This window comes from Schistocerca piceifrons, chromosome 9 (genome assembly GCF_021461385.2).
Source record: "Schistocerca piceifrons isolate TAMUIC-IGC-003096 chromosome 9, iqSchPice1.1, whole genome shotgun sequence".
Classification (NCBI taxonomy): Eukaryota; Metazoa; Arthropoda; class Insecta; order Orthoptera; family Acrididae; genus Schistocerca; species Schistocerca piceifrons.
Genome location: NC_060146.1, coordinates 114,134,816 through 114,155,029, shown reverse-complemented (window position 1 = coordinate 114,155,029; position 20,214 = coordinate 114,134,816). Strand labels below are relative to the sequence as shown.

Here is a 20,214-nt window from a genome sequence, read left to right as displayed (position 1 = left end):
AATACTGCTCAGCAGTGTGGGATCCGTACCAGATAGGGTTGATAGAAGAGATAGAGAAGATCCAATGGAGAGCAGCACACTTCATTACAGGATCATTTAGTAATCACGAAAGTGTTACGGAGATGATAGATAAACTCCAGTAGAAGACTCTGCAGGAGAGACGCTCAGTAGCTCGGTACGGGCTTTTGTTGAAGTTTCGAGAACATACCTTCACCAAGGAGTCAAGCAGTATATTGCTCCCTCCTACGTATATCTCGCGGAGAGACCATGAGGATAAAATCAGAGAGATTAGAGCCCACACAGAGGCATACTGACAATCCTTCTTTCCACGAACAATACAAGACTGGAATAGAAGGGAGAACCAATAGAGGTACTCAAGGTACCCTCCGCCACACACCGTCAGGTGGCTTGCGGAGTATGGATGTAGATGTAGATGTAGAACATGTGGGAAAGGAGATGGGCAGATAGAGAGAGAGAAGAAAAGGGATGCAGAAAGAGAAAAGGAGGAGGTGGGCAGTGAGAGGGGGGAGGAGGAGATGTATTTTAAAAGTGGGAGGAGGAGATGAATTTTGGTAGGAGGGAAGAGGAAATGGACAGAGATGGAGAACAGGAGGTGCACAGAGACAGGGAAGAGAAGAGGGACAGACACAGTTGGAGAAGGAGGAAATGAGGGAGGAGGACATGGACAAGAGAGGGATAGGGGAGCAGATAGATGGGTTGAGAAGGCGATAGGGGGCAGTAGGAGATGGACTCATAGGGGACAGGAGTTGATGGATTGAGAGGGGAGGAGAAGATGGACTGAAGGGGGAGGAGGAGGGGGACAGAGGGGTGGAGGGAAGGGCAGATGGCCAGAGTAAGGAGGGAGTAACAGGTGGACAGGAAGAGACGCATGAGGAAATGGACAGAGAGTGGTTGGTGGAGGGTATGGATAGCGAGAAGGGGGAAGAAGATGGACTAAAAGAATTGGAATAAATACATCTACATCTACATTCATACTCTGCAAGCCACCTGACAGTGTGTGACGGAGGGTACCTTGGGTACCTCTATCGGTTCTCCCTTCTATTCCAGTCCCGTATTGTTCGTGGAAAGAAGGATTGTCGGTATGCCTCTGAGTGGGCTCTAATCTCTCTGATTTTATCCTCATGGTCTCTCCGCGAGATATACGTAGGAGGGAGCAATATACTGCTTGACTCCTCGGTGAAGGTATGTTCTTGAAACTTCAACAAAAGCCTGTACCGAGCTACTGAGCATCTCTCCTGCAGAGTCTTCCACTGGAGTTTATCTATCATCTCCGTAACGCTTTCGTGATTACTAAATGATCCTGTAACGAAGCGCCGCTCTCCGTTGGATCTTCTCTATCTCTTCTATCAACCCTATCTGGTACGGATCCCACAATGATGGGCAGTATTCAAGCAGTGGGCGAACAAGCGTACTGTAACCTACTTCCTTTCTTTTTGGATTGCATTTACTTATGATTCTTCCAGTGTATCTCAGTCTGGCATCTGCTTTACCAACGATCAACTTTATATGATCATTCCATTTTAAATCACTCCTAATGTGTACTCCCAGATAATTTATGGAATTAACTGCTTCCAGTTGCTGACCTGCTATATTGTAGCTAAATGATATGGGATCTTTCTTTCTATGAATTCACAGCACATTACACTTGTCTACATTGAGATTCAATTGCCATTCCCTGCACCATGCGTCAATTCGCTGCAGATCCTCCTGCATTTCAGTACAATTTTCCATTATTACAGCCTCTCGATATACCACAGCATCATCCGCAAAAAGCCTCAGTGAACTTCCGAAGTCATCCACAAGGTCATTTATGTATATTGTGAATAGCAACGGTCCTACAACACACACCTGAAGTCACTCTTACTTCGGAAGACTTCTCTCCATTGAGAATGACATGTTGCGTTCTGTTATCTAGGAACTCTTCAATCCAATCACACAATTGGTCTGATAGTCCATATGCTCTTACTTTGTTCATTAAACAACTGTGGGGAAGTGTATCGAATGCCTTGTGGAAGTCAAGAAACACAGCATCTACCTGGGAACCCGTGTCTATGGCCCTCTGAGTCTCGTGGACGAATAGCGCACTGCAGGGTACTCAACTAGCAAACTCATAAAATAATAAATAATATTGCATTCATATTGAAAAATCCACTATAAAACACTATACGGTGGACCAAGTAAGCTGATTAACAATGTATGTGGTTTTGCAAGCTGCTCTGCTTTTGATACTATAGGATTTACTAGTGGTGGGTCTGAAGTACATGGTAGTGGATGGGTCCATGAGGTGGGTTGTACAATAGGGCAGTTCCACAGATAGGAACCTGAGTGTAGGCTCAGTGGTGTGTGAATGTCATAAGAATTGACTAGGATGTTACAGAGATTGATGCATTCGAGGCCAGGTGATGAGGAGGTTCTTCTGAGTTTTTCTGAAAGTGGGAACTGTATTAATCAGATGTGCAAAATTACAATACCTTGAGATTCAGCCACACACAGTGTATTGCATATTGCATGTCCTCTGCTAGATGCTGGCTCTCTACATACAGTTCATCAGGAGATGTGCACAATACAGCATCCACAGTGTTGGGAGAGGATGATATTTTGCCTGTAACACCAATGAGCAGACATATTCAGCTGCAATAACCCAGTTTATAAGTAATTCTCTTTGCTTAACCAGCAGCCACATTAATTTTCTCTAAATATTTATTCATTTTAATATATATACAATGTCAAATAAAAATGGGAAATAATCTATGATAACAGGTAAAGGCCCTGAGTTCGAGTTTTGGTCTGGCATGCTGTTTTTACCTGGCAGGAAGTTTCAATCAATCATAATGTTTAGTGTGGTTTTAGTTGCCTCAGATTCCAATCATGTGTGTGAGATGCATTTGCTTGAGTGTGTGTGTGTGTATGTATGTGTGTCTATTGTTGACAAAGGCCATTGGCCGAAAGCTTTAAGTGTGAAAATCTTTTTGTTGTGCCTATCTGCGACTAAGTATCTTTGCTATATGGTGAGTAGCAACTTTCCTTCTCAGAATATTGTTATAATGTTTACAGAACTGGATCTGATTTTGCTAATTTGATACATTACTTTAGTGTAATATGAAAGTCAGAAATGAATATTAGCACTCGCAGAGATGGGAGATAAGTGTCCAGTTACCAGTCTTTCAGAACTTCTAAGCAATTCTTTTCCATGAGTTCATCTTATGTGATAATGGTGATTATTGTAGTTTTAGTGTGATTTATCCAGAACCATAAGGAGTCTGCAGAAACTGTAATGTTGCTGATGACACAACTATATCAGTTAAGGGCCCAAACATAATGACAACATACACAGCCGCAAGAATACTGGAACAGGCCTACAACTGGCTCACAGCTAATAATTTAACCCTTACACTTATAAAAACTCATATTTATCAAGTCGAAATAAACAAAAATGGCTCACAGTATGAAAAGGAGGTATCAATGCATATACACTGACAAACTGTGGGAAATGATTCCTGAGAGGAAAAGGAGCAGAAAAGATTATATGGACATATGGCTGGAAATATGTTCCACAGCAAGTACACCCACTTGAAGGTGGAGATCTTGACAGTGCAGACTTCAAGGTAACACATTCACTAAGCAGGAATGTTCCGTCTGTACTAGTACTGCAAACTCAAGAGGGCAGTGATCTGGAGCACCATCATGTAGTAGCTTTGTACCACCAAAGGCATGTCTTCCAGTAGCAGAGGCACAATCACGCACAGGAACTGCAGGTATGCCTCATCTGTGAGGCTTTCTGCGAGCACGACTGCTACCATGAGCTGATCATCAATAATATCTGTCCACATGCTGAAACTGAACAGGTGTTGATGGTTCACTGCCTCCATACACCTAAGACACAAGTACAGGCAGAATATTACTATTTGCCTGGTGTGTTCTCAAGTGTGCTTTCAATCACTGAAACCTACATTATCAAAGATCTTATGGGTGTACCTCCTTTGGAATGCCTTTCTGGAAATGTGCCCATGATAGCTTTTCTGATCCTTATCTCCTCAGGGATTGGTTCCTGCAGTTTGCATCCATTCTGCAAAACCACCCTTTGTAGTGACATTTCCGGGTATCAAAATGAAACTGGTAAATTGTGTGCTCCTGTTGTTTGGTAACATGATACACTTATTACATTATATTGTCAGATAATAAAGCTTCTTGCAGAATGACATATTTTAGACCTATATTTATAATGCAGATATTATTAATACTTGAAATACATACATGCAACTGTTTTCATTCAAATTACATATTTCAAAACTGTTGTGCAAATTTTGTGTATTTGTGTTACTGTACACTATTATTACTAGTGCTATTATTATTATTATTATTATTATCAGTATTGGTATTGATTTGAAAGTTCCTGACAAATTAAAACTGTGCACTGGATCAGGACTCAAAACCCACCTTCACTTGTAGATTATCTCCTACCCACACTTGATTTCCAGTCCAGTACATTGTTTTAATCTGTCATAAAGTTTCAAATCAGAGCACATTCTTCAGTGGAGAGAAAATTCATTCCAGAAACAATCCCTCAGACTGTGGCTAAGCCATGTTTCTGTGGTATCCTTTACTCCTGGATTGCTAATCCCTTAAGGTATGCAGAAGTTCTGTCATGACTTGTGCCTGGATAGCTCAAGTGGTAGAGAAATTTCCCACAAAAAACAAAGGTGCCAGGCTCAAGTTCCCATCCAGTACATAGTTTTAATCTTCCAGGAAGTTTCAAATTACAGCACACACTGCTACAGAGGGAAAAAAATCATTCCTGATATTGATTATTGACACAATCTGAAATAGTAAATCAAAAATAAGTTGTACATGAAATATATATTACTTGTTTTTGTCTGTGATGTGACTGATAACTATACATTTGGAGTCAGTTGTTGTGGTCTTGCCAGGAAGAAATGAGATTGTGTCAGACCTGTTTTTGATGTACTAGTATTGTGTAGAGCATGATGTTATGGTGTTCTACTCTGGAACTTGTTTTAACTGGATGTGGTAATCATAGAGGACTACTAACAAAAATATGTAAAAGAATACAAAACAGCCTGTAAGATTTCATTTAACAAATTTCTGTTGAAAAGTTGAAATCCTCAAATCTGTTTTGGAAGCAGGATCTTACCACTGGTTAAACTGTGCCAACAACAAAATTGACTGAGTCAACAATGAACAGAAGCTAGGTAATTTCAGTTTCTTTAATCACAGTTTCAAACTATGAGCAGTGCTAACTTCAATCTTTTATTTCTCCACAAAGTAAGTATTCATGCTAAGTCATGCTAAGTATTGTTATAATTTTGATAATTTCAATATAATACTAATAAGAGAAATGTTAGAGTATCCAGATTTATAATAGACTGAGATGGAACCAGTGCATGGACTAGTTAACCAAAAGGCTGAATTCTGCCTGTTTTGCACCCAGAAATCTCTCTCATTGTGTTGACCTGCAGAAAAAATAGCTAGCATAGTTTCACTCAGTTCTGTCTTGTGGTACAACCTTCTGCAGAATTACAGGTAATGTCAAAAAAGTATTAATTCCACACAACTGTGCAATAAGAATATTATATAACATTGATAACCACACATCTTGCAGAAGATACTTCAGGGAACTAAGGATTCTTACATTTGCATGTCAGTACACGTTGTAAATTGTGGTTTATTAGTATCATAACACTCATAATCTAAATGCAAAACAATAGAAAATCCAGGATGTAATGTAACAATATTAGAGAAGGAAAGTTGCTACTCACCATATAGTGGAGATGCTAAGTCACGATAGGCACAGCAAATGGATTCACACAATTATAGCTGTTAGCCAATAATGCCTTTGAAAGCAATACACACACACACACACACACACACACACACACACACACACACACACACACACACTCATGCAAACGCAACTTGCACACACATCTGCAGTCTCAGACAGATGAAACCACACTGCGAGCAGCAGCACCAGTGCATGATGGGAGTGACGACTGGGTGGGGTTAAGGAGGAGGCAGAATGGGGAGGGATAGATTGGTGGGGGTGAGGGGGTTGCGAACAGTGAAGTGCTGCAGTTTAGATGGTGGGCAGGAGAGAAGGAGGGGAGGGGAGGAGGTGGGGCTAAGTAGTGGAAAGGAGAGAAATAAAAAGTCATTAAAAGACTGGGTGTGGTGGTGAAATGACGGCTGTGTAATGCTGGAATTGGAATAGGAAGGGGGCTGGATGGGAGTGGACAGCGACTAACGAAGATTAAGGCCAGGAGGGATACGGGAATGTAGGATATATTGCAGGGAAAGTTCCCATCTCCGCAATTCAAAAAAGCTGGAGTTGGTGTGAAGGATCCATAGGGCACAGGCTGTGAAGCAGTCACTGAGATGAGGGATACCATATTTGGCAGCGTGTTCAGCAACAGGGTGGTCCACTTGTTTTTTAGCCACAGTTTGCCGATGGCCATTCATGTGGACAGACAGCTTGTTGGTTGTCATGGCTGCATAGAATGCAGCACAGTGGTTAAGCTTAGCTTGCAAATCACATGACTGGTTTCACAGCTAGGCCTGCCTTTGATGGGACAGGTGATGTTAGTGACTGGACTGCAGTAGGTGGTGGTAGGAGGATGTATGGGACAGGTCTTGCAGCTAGGTCTGTTACAGGGGTATGAGCCATGAAGTAAGGGATAGGGAGCAGGGGTTGTGTAAGGATGGACGAGTATATTGTGTAGGTTCGGTGGACGGCGGAATACCAGTGTAGGAGAGGTGGGAAGGATAGTGGGCAGGAAATTTTTCATTTCAGGGCATGACGAGAGGTAATCAAAACAATGGCGGAGAATGTACTTCAGTTGGATGGCGGAATAGCAGTGTAGGAGAGGTGGGAAGAATAGTGGGCAGGAAATTTTTCATTCCAGGGCATGACGAGAGGTAATCAAAACACTGGCGGAGAATGTAATTCAGTTGCTCCAGTAACAGATGGTACTGAGTTACAAGGGGAATGCTCCTCTGTGGCTGGACTGTGGGACTTTGGGAAGTGGTGGGAGACGGGAAAGATAAAGCACGGGAGATTTGTTTTTGTACAAGGTTGGGAGGATAATTACGGTCAGTGAAGGCTTCAGTGAGACCCTCGGTATATTTTGAGAGGGACTGCTCATCAATGCAGATACGATGACCACGGGTGGCTAGGCTGTATGGAAGGGACTTCTTGGTATGGAATGGGCGGCAGCTGTCGAAGTGGGGGTATTGCTGGTGGTTAGTAGGTTTGATATGGGCAGAGGTACTGATGTAGGCTTCTCTGAGGTGGAGGTCAACATCTAGGAAGGTAGCTTGTTGGGTTGAGTAGGACAAGGTGAAGCAAATGGGGGAGAAGTTCTTGAGGTTCTGGAGGAATGTGAATAGGGTTTCCTTACCTTCGATCCAGACAGCAAAGATGTTATCAATGAATCTGAACCAAATGAGGGGTTTAGGATTCTGGGTTTTTAGGAAGGATTCCTCTAGATGGCCCATGAATAGGTTGGCATAGGATGGTGCTATGCGGGTGCCCATAGCCATACCCTAGATTTGTTTGTAGGTAATGGCTGTCAGTCAGGGTCAGAACAGAGTTGTGTGTAGTTGCGACTGCATTATTTTGGAGTTAAGTGGATTTGAACTTGGGCAAACTGTTGGTGCTCATATGGTGGTTGCTTCTGTAACCAAGGCACCCAAAGTGTTAAGCGTTTTGAGAGGTTTCAAGAGGCACCATATCAAAGATTTACATCACATACGAGGAAAGCAGAATAGCACCATCCACTAAGTTAGAACACAGACGAAAAGTGTGTTTCAAATGATCATGATGGACAGTCACTGAAGAGGACTTTGATGAAAAATAAGAGGATGACAGGAGCAAAAGTTGCTTCAGAACTGAATGTTGCACTCCGGAACCCAGTAAATACTGAGACAACATGATGGTAACTACATAAGCAGGGAACTCCAAAATGAACTGGTGTTTCAGAACCACTGATAAATGGAGCAAGTGCCCATAACAGGAAAACACAGAGCCAAAGTCATAAAAATTAGATTATGGAGCAATGGAAGGATGTCATATGGTTGGATGAGTCTTTTTTCACACTGTTTCCACCTTCTGGCAAATTTTATGCCCCAAGAGTGAAATATGGCAGGGGTTTGGTGATGATTTGGGCAGTCATATTGTGGTATTTCATGGCTCTGTGGCTGTTCTGCGAAGATGGGTTACTGCCAATAATTACACAACCATTCTGGCTCATCAGGTCCATCCCATGGTACTATGTTTGTTCCCTAATGGTGATACTGTTTTCCAAGATGATAGATCCCCTGTTCATACAGCTCACATCATCTGGGACTGGTCTTGTGAGCCGAGGATGAATTTTTTCATCTCCCCTTGCCACCACAGTCACCAGATCTCAATGTTATTGAGCCTTTGTGGTCTACTTTAGAGAGAAGGGTTTGTGATCACTATCCACTTCCATCGTTGTTACCATAACTTGGTGTTACTTTGCAGGAAGAATGTTATAAGAATCCACTGAAAATCATACAGGACCTGTATTTATCCATTCTGAGATGACTGGAAGCTGTTTAGAATCCCAATGGCCTTCCTACGCCATATCAAGCATGGTAATGTGTTACGCTTGGTTTCCACATTTTGTCCATGCCCTCTACATATTCTGAAAACCACTGTGATGATGATGATGATGATGATGATTTTGGTTTTCAGGGTGCTCAATGGCATGGCCTTCAGCACCCATACAAATTCCCAATTTTTTCACTTTCCAATCTCCCCAGTTCTTGAATGACAATGAAATGATGAGGACTACACAAACACCCAGTTCCCACGTAGAGAAAATCCCCAACCTGGCTGGTAAACCACTGTGAAGTGCATGGCAAAAGGTACCAGTATAGTAAAACATCTTTCGGTTTCCTACAGTCTGATCGTTTATGGAATGAGAAAAGAGCGGCTACTTCATTGTCTCTGTATGTACCATAATTAGTCTACAGCCCCTACAGGAATGATCTGTGTGGGGCTGAAGAATATCTCCATATTCTTCATTTAATACTGCTTCCTGAAGTTGGCACTCAGGGAATAATATGAATTTATTTCCAAGTGTCTGCCAATTATAGTTATTCAGAATTCTGTGACACCATCCTATGAGTTAAAACAAACCTGTGATCATTCCTGTCCCCCTTCCTTATATATGTTCAGTATCTCCTGTTAGTCCTATATGGTATGGATCCCACACACTTGAGCAATGTTCTACGACAGGACACACAAGTGGTTTGTAAGCACTCTCGTTTTGTGGGCTGACTCTACTTCTGCAGCATCCTGCCAATGACCTGAAGTCTGCCACCTGTTTTACCTATGACTGAGCTTAACTGAGCATTCTATTTCATATCCCTATAAACAGTTACACGCCGCTATTGGAAAGAGCTGGCAGACTCCGAATGCGACACATTGATATTATAATCATGGGATACTACTTTCTGCATTTTGTGAAGGGCACAGTTTCACATTTCTGAACATTCCTGTAAATAAGAAGGGCAAAAGAATGGACAGACCCACATCCTTAACATCAGTATGCTAATTCTTGAACATATTATTTATAAGTTTTAATGCAATAAATTTCGTTGAGATAGAAAACTTTTTGTCCACAAATCAGCACATATTTAGAATGCATCACTCTTGCAAAACTCAGCTTGCCCTTTTCTCACACAATATCTTGAAAATTATGAATGAAGGGCAGAAGGCAGCTTCCATATTCCTACATTTCCAGAAAGTGTTTGACATGGTGCACTGCCGCAAACTGTTAACAAATATGTGAGTGGCTTGAAGGCTTCTGAAGTAATAGAACTTTATGGTGAGTGTGCATGAGGGACTAGGGTATCATCAGGAGTGCTCAGGCAAATGTGATAAGAGTGTTCTTATTCTCTATGTAATTGAATGATCTGAGGGACAGGGTAGGCAACAATGTGTGACTGTTTGCTGATGACACTGTAGTATACAGCAAAGTATCATCATTGAGTAACTGTAAATGAACACAGGAAAACCTATGCAGAATTTCTGTTCAGTGTAATGAATGGCAGCTTGCTTTATGTGTAGAAAAATGTAAGTTAATGCAGAAGATTATGAAAACCAATCCCATAATGTTTGAATATAGTACTAGTGGTGTTCTGCTTTACACAGTCACATTGATTGAATATTTAGTTGTAGCACTGCAAAGCAACATGAAATGGAGATAGCACATAATGGTGGTAGGGAAGGCAGTTGGTCTACTTCAGTGGACTGGGAGTGTTTCAGGAAAGTGTAGCTCATCTACAAAGGCATTCGATCACAGAATGCTATTGTGACCCATTCTTGAGCACTGCTCAAGTGTTATGAACCCCACAAGGTCATCAAAACAATTCAGAAGGCTGCTGTTAGACTTGTTACCAGTAGGTTTCATCGACACACAAGTCTCATGCAAGTGCTGTGTCAACTCAAATGAGAATCCATGGAGGGAAGATGTTCTTTTCATGCAACACTATTGAGAAAAAATTACAGAACAGGCATCTGGAGCTGACTGCAAAATGATTCTAATACAGTCGATGTACATTTTGCGTAAGGGTCACACAGGCACAATAAGGGAAATTAGGGCTTGTATGGAGGCATATAGATAATGATTTTTCCCTGACTCCATTTATGAGTGGAATAGGTAAGGAAATGATTAGTAGTAGTACATGGCACCCATGATTATACATCATATAGCAGCTTGCGGACATGTATGTCGATGTAGCTGTAGAATCAGCCCAGAACATTTCAAAGTCTCCAAACAGAATTTTCTTAATTTGCTGACACCCTTCTACGTACCTAGTAGGAGTAATGTTTCAGTAAGAAAGAGTGTGACTTTTCTAATTAGTTTGTAATTAATCTTGTCTCCTTTAACTCTTTCTTCTATTTTGCCAGATGAAAAAATTTCTGGTTCCAAAAACTCAGAGTTTTACATGATTGATTGTGCATTCTTGTCACTGATGCTGGATGGTGAGTAGAAAAGTTTATGCCTGTCTTCAATTGTAGATTTGTTTTTATAACAATTTTTCTTTTTTAGTCTACATATATGTAGGATGAACTGAACTCCACAAACAGAATTTTGTAGATTGTAGAGGGATATTTTCTGAGTACACTGGTGCAAGGGACCTATGGTATCTAGTGGCTGATTACAGAGTAATTGCATTTGATTTGATTTCTTATCACCATTTATCTCTGTATCTGTATTGTGCTCAAGATATCTGCACATCACTAAAAACATTGGTGGTAAGGGCTGTATGCCTTGCTTGGAAACAAACTTATTCCATTCACTCACGGTACTTACCATTGACAACAGCAAAGCCCATTTTGTGATTTAAATAATAAGACTCTGCACTTATTACATTTTTAATGCATGTTTTGAGAATTTGTTCCCATTAGCATGTGCAAACATTTACATTGGTATTTATGTAAAGTCTATGTGTGTGGTGTTCTGCCTCTTTTGGCCTGCATTTGCCTTTTTGTGGTTTTACTGTACTTGGAAAATCAGAAAATATAAATCTTGTGACCTTTTTTTTATGTTCTTATGTTATAAAATATTTTTTTCTCTGTGTACATACAGGTACTGTACCTCCTTTGTTGTTCCCACTTTACTCTTTGCCATCAAACTTGCACTCAGTACTGCTCAGTTCTATCTTGTGTTTGTTTTTCTGGCACAGTTAGTTACATGTGAACACAGCATACAGATAGGGTTACTGGTGAAAAGTTGGCAGACATGCACCTCATGTACAGGTTCACTGAATGCAATAGAAGAGCAGCACCACAATGCTATGCAGAGCAGTTTCAGTAGTGACGGCAACCACATCCAAATATATTTGTATCTGTATGCAGGCTCTAATGAGAAACTGGAGTCTTCCATGTTGTACATTTTGTTGGTTGCACTTTACAGGCTTTACATCTGTAATTTTTTTTTAAAATGTACACAACATTTTCCCAACTAAGCTGTACTTATTTACACTTCATCTTCATTCCACAACCAGTTTTCACTTTTACGCTGAAAGGTGGAAGGAGTATATATATAGAATCTATACAAGGGAGTTGAACTTGAAGGCAATATTACAGAAATGGAAGAGGATGTAGATGAAAATTGGATGGGAGATATGATACTGTGACAAGAATTTGACAGAGCTCTGAAGGAGCTAAATTGAAACAAGTAGATGACATTCCATCATAAGTAGTGATAGCCTTGGGAGAGCCAGCCATGACAAAACTCTTCCACCTGGTGCACATGATATATGAGACAGGAAAAATACCCTCAGACTTCAAGAAGATTGTAGTAATTGCAATTCATTTAATAAGGCATGGTTGGAATATACTAACCTGTATTCTTTACAGACAAATGGTAGAACTGGTAGAACCAACCTGGGGGGAAGATCAGTTTGGATTCCATAGAAATGTTGGAAAACATGAGGCAGTACTGACCCTATGACTTATCTTAGAAGATAGATTGAGAAAAGACAGACCTAGTTTATAGCATCTATAGATGAAGAGAAAGCTTTTGACAATGTTAACTAGAGCAAAAGGCTATTTACAAGTTGTATAGAAATCAGATGGCATTTTTACGAGTCAGGTGGCATGACAGGGAAGCAGTGGGTGAGAAGGGAGTGGGATTGGGTTATAGCCTCTGCCTGATGCTATTCAATCTGTACACTGAGCAAGCAGTAAAGAAAACCAAAGAAAAATTTTGAGTAGGAATTGAAAGTCCAGGGAGAAGAAATAAAAACCTAGAGGTTTGCTAAGGACAAGGTAATTTTGTCAGAGACAGCAAAAGACATGGATGAGTGACTGAATGGAATGGAGAGTGTCTTGAGAGGAGGATAAAAGAAGAACATCAACAAAAGCAAAATGGGGATAATGGAATGTAGTCGAATTAAATCAGTTGATGATATGGAAACTGCATTAGGGAATGAGACACTTAAAGTAGTGGGTGAGTTTTACTATTTGGGGAGCAAAGTAACTGATGATGGCCAAAGTAGAGAGGATATCAAGTGTAGGCTGGCAATGGCAAGAACAGCATTTCTCAAAAAGAGAAATTTGTTAACATCAAATATAGACTAAAGTGTTAGGAATTCTTTTCTGTGTAGAATGCAGTCATATATGTCAGTGAAATGTTGGACAATAAACAAGAAGATAATAGAAGCTTTTTAACTGTGGTGCTACAGATGAATGCTGAAGATTAAGTACATAGATCACCTAACTAAAGAGGAGGTGTACTGAACAGAATTGGTGAGAAAAGAAATTTGTGGCACAACCAGACTAGAAGACAGGATTGGTTGATATCTGAGACATCATGGGATCACCAATTTAGTACAAGAAGGAAGTAGGAGGGATAAAAATTGTGACCAAGAGATGAATACAGTAAGCAGATTCAGGAGGATGTAGAGTGCAGTAGTTATTCAGTGATGAAGAGGCTCGCACAGGATAGAGTAGATGGAGAACTGTGTCAAATCAGTCTTTGGACTGAAAACAACAACAGTGGCAGCAGCAAACCATTATCAAGCTTTTTGACAGGATAAGGTGCCATACGCATATAAAAGGCTGTGTGTTCACGCGATGTGCTTATGTTCATTTTTGTTTGCAAATTTTATTCTTTTCAATGGTTTGACATATAGTTGGTGCACATATAGTACAGTATGTGCAAAACTAGGCGTGGAATGAAGAAGGAATCTAAATAGATACAGCTTAAGTGGGAAATAATGCATCCATTTTACAAGATTTTCTTGTTCAAGTTCACCCAGTAGATACTCTCAATACAAAAATATACAACTACATTCTACTACTTCAGTGTGTGATGATTTTAGTGCTAACCTGTTTAACACTGTGTTCCTAGTCGTAATTTAACGGACTACTGAAACTACCGATACCACCGGCTGGCGAGGTGTGCAGTGCCGTCAATCAACTTGAAGGAGCAAGTGAACTTTAACTACGTAAACATAAAGTGAAATATTATTATTTTGTTACAAAACTGTTAATATGATGACAATAATGAGGTATATTGCCACAGAACTATATTATAAACACTTTTCATTTTTCATACTATGTTTTTCATATACGTATACGTGTGATGTGTAAAATATCAATATACAACCAAGGCTGGCAGTACTGCACAGTTTGTAAGCTCTGTGAACAGGAGCTGGTTGTTGGTGGGTGTAGAGACAATGGGCAGTTGGTGTTGAGACGTCTTGTAATACGCATGCTATGAGAAGGTCAAGGATAGAGGGAACGAAATGATGTATTGGAAAAGCTGTTACATTGAAAATTATTGAATATCGTCATGATCAGCATTTATAAAATAAAAGTTGGAAGTTTAACTATGTGTCAGTTTTTATGCAGCAAAATATACACCCTAGACCTCAAATTGATTTAACAAACAGCGGATGGTGAGATTCATCACTGGACGACGAGCGTGCAATAATGACCAATAAAGGTAAGAAAGTTATATTACTCTAAATTCAAATTGTGATGATACCTATCTTTCTCCATGTCTTCAACCCTGTATGTACTCTGTTGTTAGAGCGAACAGCATGACGGGGACGTGTGGTCGACTAGGCACACAGGGAGACCACAGCAGGTTTAAAATGAAAATTTGTAGCTTAATATACTAGTACTGATAATAATTAATATTTGTTCCCTGGAGAAAGAGGTGCATTACATAGCATATTGTGACTTAAGTTGTCAGACTGTTTAAGAGCAATCTGTTTGCACAAGACAAATCTGAAATTATGTATTGGATGCTTAGAGTAGAGGAAAATAACATTCTAGGGAACTGACCTAGAGATTCTGATTCCAGAACGTGGAGCATGTGGCCTTTTGCCATTTCTATGAATAAGAGCATTTCTAGTGCATCTTCAGGACCGAGGAGGTGTGAAACTGTCGCCACTGAAGTAAGCACACTGTGTACAAGGTCTCCATTCTTTGCTCCTGTAATCAAATCTGTAAGTAAATTTTTCCACTGGAAAATTGCTTCTTGTTTCAGCAGTGATATCAACTGCCAGGTGTCCTCTCCTGCAAAGAATTAAACAGATAATTTCCATAATTGCTGGTATTAATACATAGTTATTTTTCAAATCACTTACAGTAACAACTAAAACAATGAAATATACACTATAGATTATGAGATTTAAACTCTAAAATGTCAATAAAAATAACCAAGGCATCTGAAGTGTATCTGCCTTGGCTAGGTTATAACGTAGTATGAGATATATGAAATTAGTTTAAGGCTTCATACATGTTTATTTTTTGATTTATTGCTTGTATTTTCAGGTTTTTAGCATTGGCATATGGTTTTGACTGGATAATGGATACTTGTCATTGTTCTTCTTCTTCTCTTTCTTCCTCTTCTGCTGTAAATGCTGTCCTCCAAGAACAATGACAATCAGTAACATGGTATGTTGTTAGCCCATGACTTTTATGACCTGTTTTCTGTGTTCAGTCTGAGCCAGTGGCTTAAGTTCTTTAACCAGGATAATCTTCTATGTTGCAGACTATGTCTGCTATCAATATTTCCTTGAAGTATTTGTTGAAACAAGTTGTATGTGTTATTGTGAATTATATGGACAACATATTTGTATTTTCTTCTCTTGACTTGGTATTGAGGATTTATAAATCTTCATTCATATGCCACAGTACTGCCACATTTGTGGATTTATCTGTCCACGGTATTCTTAATATCTTTTGAGATGCCAACATTTCAAATGTCACCAATTCCTTACCTAATATTACAGTAAGTGTCTATGACTCAACTCCATAGAGTAGCATACTTAACACGTAGCTTCAAAGCAGTCATGTGTAAAATTTAATACTTATGTCATGGCTAGTCAGAACTTTCTTCATTACCTGAAAGAACTTCTAGACTGTTCAATTCTGCAGTGAATTTCTTGAGAGAGGACTCTGATACCATTCACTTGACACCTCAAATTTTTACATGATGAAACCCTTTCAATCTTACCATTACCAAATACGAGAGGACTCTGGCTTCCACTTCAGATTCTGCTGACAACCATCCACTATGTCTTACTGAAATTTAAACAAAACCTCAGGTCATAGTTCTCTTCTGTCCCAGCATTTAGTAGTTCTTGCAGATCATCCACCCTGGCTGCAAGTAAGACAGTGTCATCAGCATATCTAATGTTATTGATGATAACTTCATTAACTACCATTCCTCGACTCTTTCCAGAAAGAGCATCTTGGAAAATATTTTCAGAACAGATGTTGAAAAGAAATGAAAAGAGAATGCTGCCATGGTGATCTTCTACCATAATCAATATTGTTTCTGACAGCTAACCATCAACCCACACACTAGCAGTTTGCTACCAGTACAGATTTCCAGGAAATCAGATGTCACAACCATCCAGCCTGTCACCTAAGATGTGGATAAGTTGTCATGCTGAACAGTCTCAAAAGCTTTTTCATAATCAATGAAACAAGCATAAAATTTGACATAAATATCACGGCATCACTGAATTGATATTAAAGGATTTTTATTTAATTTTGTAATAGGCAATATTAACAATGTCTAATAAAAATAGGGAAGTATGGAGAAGCTCATTGTTTCCAGACTGAAAAATTCTAAAATTTTACATGAACTGTGACTTCTACACAAAACTAAAATTGATTATGAATTTATCTCCACATTAAACTCCCAAATTTATGTGGGTGAGTGTTGAAACTTCATATTAGTAGACTAATTAATGACATTTCAGAAAATGAAAACCAGTGTACTCAATTTGAATTTTAAGTAGTGTTACTGTAATTATGTAACAGAAAATGTAATGTTGAAGTTAAAAAGGGGAAGCCAAGAAATATTCTATGTTAAATAAATGTAAAATTTTTGCAGTAAGAACAGATTATAAATGAACTAGACAACTTGTATAAACTGGAATGCTATGGAAGTCATGTGGGCTTTCTTGTGGTTTCAGACTGAAATAGTGATGGATGACTGTATTTTTTTCTCTGGTATAACAATCTCAAACTGAAACCATCTGACGTAATTTTGTCTTACAAAAGATCCTAGAACATCACTATTTGCTATGAAAGCTACATATTACAGATTAATCACTAACATTGCTACTTCTATCCCTGTCATGTGGTGACATGGTATAGCTTTTCTGCTCCAAGACACACCTTGTTGAGCTAATTATTTCTAAAATTATTAATTCTGAAAATGTTTTTTTGGGTAGTGAACTTATAGATAAGTCTCATAAATCACCCCCTCTTTTCAGTTTGCTACTGGAGAATGTTGAAAAGTATATGGGTAGATCAAATAACTAATGAGGAGATATTGAATGAAATTGGGAGAAATGAAAATTAATGACAGCAAACAAGCTATAGTTTTCTGAGTTCAAAAACATGTAATAAGAATTATTTATAGTGTGAACTCAAGCAGGATGAGGAGATCAGTGTTTAATGTGCTGTCAATAACAAGGTCATTAGAGACAGAGCACAATTTTGGATTAGGAAAGGATGGGAAAGGAAATCAGCCATCCACTTTCAAAGGAACCATCCCAGCATTTGCCTGAAGTGATTTAGGGAAATCCTAAATCAGGATGGCCAGGCACAAGTTTGAAACATCGTCCTCCTGAATGCAAGTCCAGTGAAATCAAGAACATCCTGTGGAGGCCTGTTTAGGGACCTGGGGATACTAGTTACTTTTTCCCAATACATTTATTCCTTAATGAAATTTGTCACTAAAAATATTATTTTTCGAACCCAGCAGCTCATTTCATGGAATCAATACTAGAAATAAGAACAATCTTCAGAAAGCTTTAAAGAAACTTATTTTGGCCCATAAAGTCTTCCATCATTGAGGAGCAAATATATTCTCTTACTTTCAGGCAGCCACACAATGAAATCAGGAAGATCAATCTCAAAAACATATGCCAATGCCATTACTATACAAGGTGTTTAACAGAAGTCCACAAAAATCATTGTGTTAAGGATAGCACTAGTAACAGATGGGTTTTTTGGAGGGAGAGCTTACACTCAGTTTCAATTTGAGCCAACAAGGTCCTCCAATTGAATAGAGAGCAAGGGAATTCCAAACATCTGGCCACTGTGTTCTTGGGGTAGCATGGCTTCCTCAAACCCCACATTTAGGGTGAGGCATCTACTTCACTTTAGATACTTTTTGATATGATACACGTATGTATGATCTACAGAATCATTTAAGTGTGCATGGCTATTTGTTGACATACTGGATTTTGCTTCTCGATCTTCAGCCAACATTAGTTTAATGACTTTTCTGACATTTTGCAAAAACATGTCACTGGCATTGTCAAAGATTCACACAATACTGCTGTTGGCAGTTTGAGCTCAAAGCAATGGAGGCTGAATATTTGACAATGCCAGCCACTCTTGACAACGAAACACCACAAAAATTATTAAACAAACATTGGCCAGAGATCCTGAGATGAAACCCAGCAATGTATATGTCACATATAACGATCAATTTTCACTTTGATGAACAGTCTCAATGGAATCATAACAGAAGCCATTATTATAACATTATTGAGTACTGAGATACAGGTATCAAACTCATTTTTGCAAATGAACCTATGCAAATTTTTGGATACAGACCAGTAATTTTACATGAGTTCTGGTGCATTTTATGAATTTTCCTTGAGGTAGTACATTACCATTCATTTTTTCATTAACAAAAACTATCAGAGACATAAAAAATATTTAGAAATTAATAATTCTATGACATTAAATATTTTACGAACAGCATAAGTTAAATGAACCTTGTTATATGGGTCCGTACCCCTGATCTATGCAGACTTTGATTCAATGGTGCTTCATTCAAATATTCACAAAGACAATATACACTGAAGCATTTACTGTTGAGAGAAGCACAAGATTCTGTATGGAATTCAGCCCAACAAAAGAAAATCAGGAATAAAGCTCACAGCATTTAGCAATGTACCGTCTCTGACTTACCCTCTCTGACAGCTGACCATTCATTATCAGGTGTCCTCATTCTCACTACAGGTGAGTCTGAGTGAACTAACATTCCTTTTTAATTTTCCCCTACTTGTCTCTCTCTCTCTCTCTCTTTCTCTCCTCCCTGAAGAAGGAACTATTACTTCAAAAACCTGGGACTGCCTCATGAAGGCAACACTGACCATCAATTCTGTGTCATAATTGATTAATTTTCTTTGCTGAATTTTCCTTTGATACAAATAATTAAGTATACATGCCTTGTTCATTCAAACGTCCTCTTGCAAAAGTGATTAAAGGTGGCTCATATACAGAAGTTTTTGTGCACTTATTTAATTCAATTCCATACAATTTTAGTGCTTTGCTTATCCAGACATGATTTGTTTGTCAGATCAGACATGTTCGTATTTGATCTCAAGTCTTCAGACAACAAACACACACCTAGGAATCTCACTCTTTTCGGATGGAACTGCCTGCAAGTCTCTAGTCTAACTGAATCTAACAGACACTGGGCTGTCTCATACCTGTTAGATGTTTGTTGCCATATTCTGAACAAAGGCAATTCTTGCAGATTGTACCAGTTACTCCAAGCCAGGAAGCAACCACAGAGAAGGCCACAGGTGCATTCTGTGTGCAGTGGAAAAGTACGCTCCTCGTACAGCTCAGGGCGGCACAGGTCAGGTGGCAGGGGCGGTGTTGTGAGTTCACTGTACCAGGGCGAAACTGGGATTTCTGCAAATGAAAATGCATTTTTTATTTTTACAAAATTTAGTGGAATATTTGTGCTATATTTTCACACACACTCTTTCAAATAAAAACATGGCTATAATCACCCAAAATGAAAAATACAGCAATATGTATGAATGGTTCATCAAAGAGAAATTAAGAATGCACTCATGAGTAATTGATCGGGTAACGGAAACTGTGAGAATGTAAATAATTTGAGGAGTGAAGGCAGCAACTCACCAAATAGTGGAGGTCCTGAGTAACCACAAGGTATATAAATAAAACTGAGATCTTTGTATTTTTTGGAGAAATCCTTTTTTGAGCTATGGAGTAGATGCAGATACACAGCTGCATGCCGGTACTGCAGCTCTACAATTCAACTGCAGTGAGGCTTTGTGGCAGGTGGACTGGACAAGGGAGAAAGTAATTGGAGAGAGGGAGTATGGGTGTGGGAG

General features: G+C 39.3%; 1 protein-coding gene across 1 annotated transcript in view; it reads right to left on the bottom strand.

The window, feature by feature from the left end:
* LOC124716914 overlaps window positions 1-20,214 on the bottom strand; it is a 381,964-nt gene that overhangs the window by 140,258 nt on the left and 221,492 nt on the right. Inside the window, exons 15-17 of the mRNA XM_047243483.1 lie at window positions 19,558-19,765; window positions 14,870-15,103; window positions 2,493-2,623 (exon numbers count right to left, since the gene is read on the bottom strand). Of these exons, the coding sequence (XP_047099439.1) occupies window positions 2,493-2,623; window positions 14,870-15,103; window positions 19,558-19,765 (573 nt within the window). The remainder of the gene's footprint in view (window positions 1-2,492; window positions 2,624-14,869; window positions 15,104-19,557; window positions 19,766-20,214) is intronic.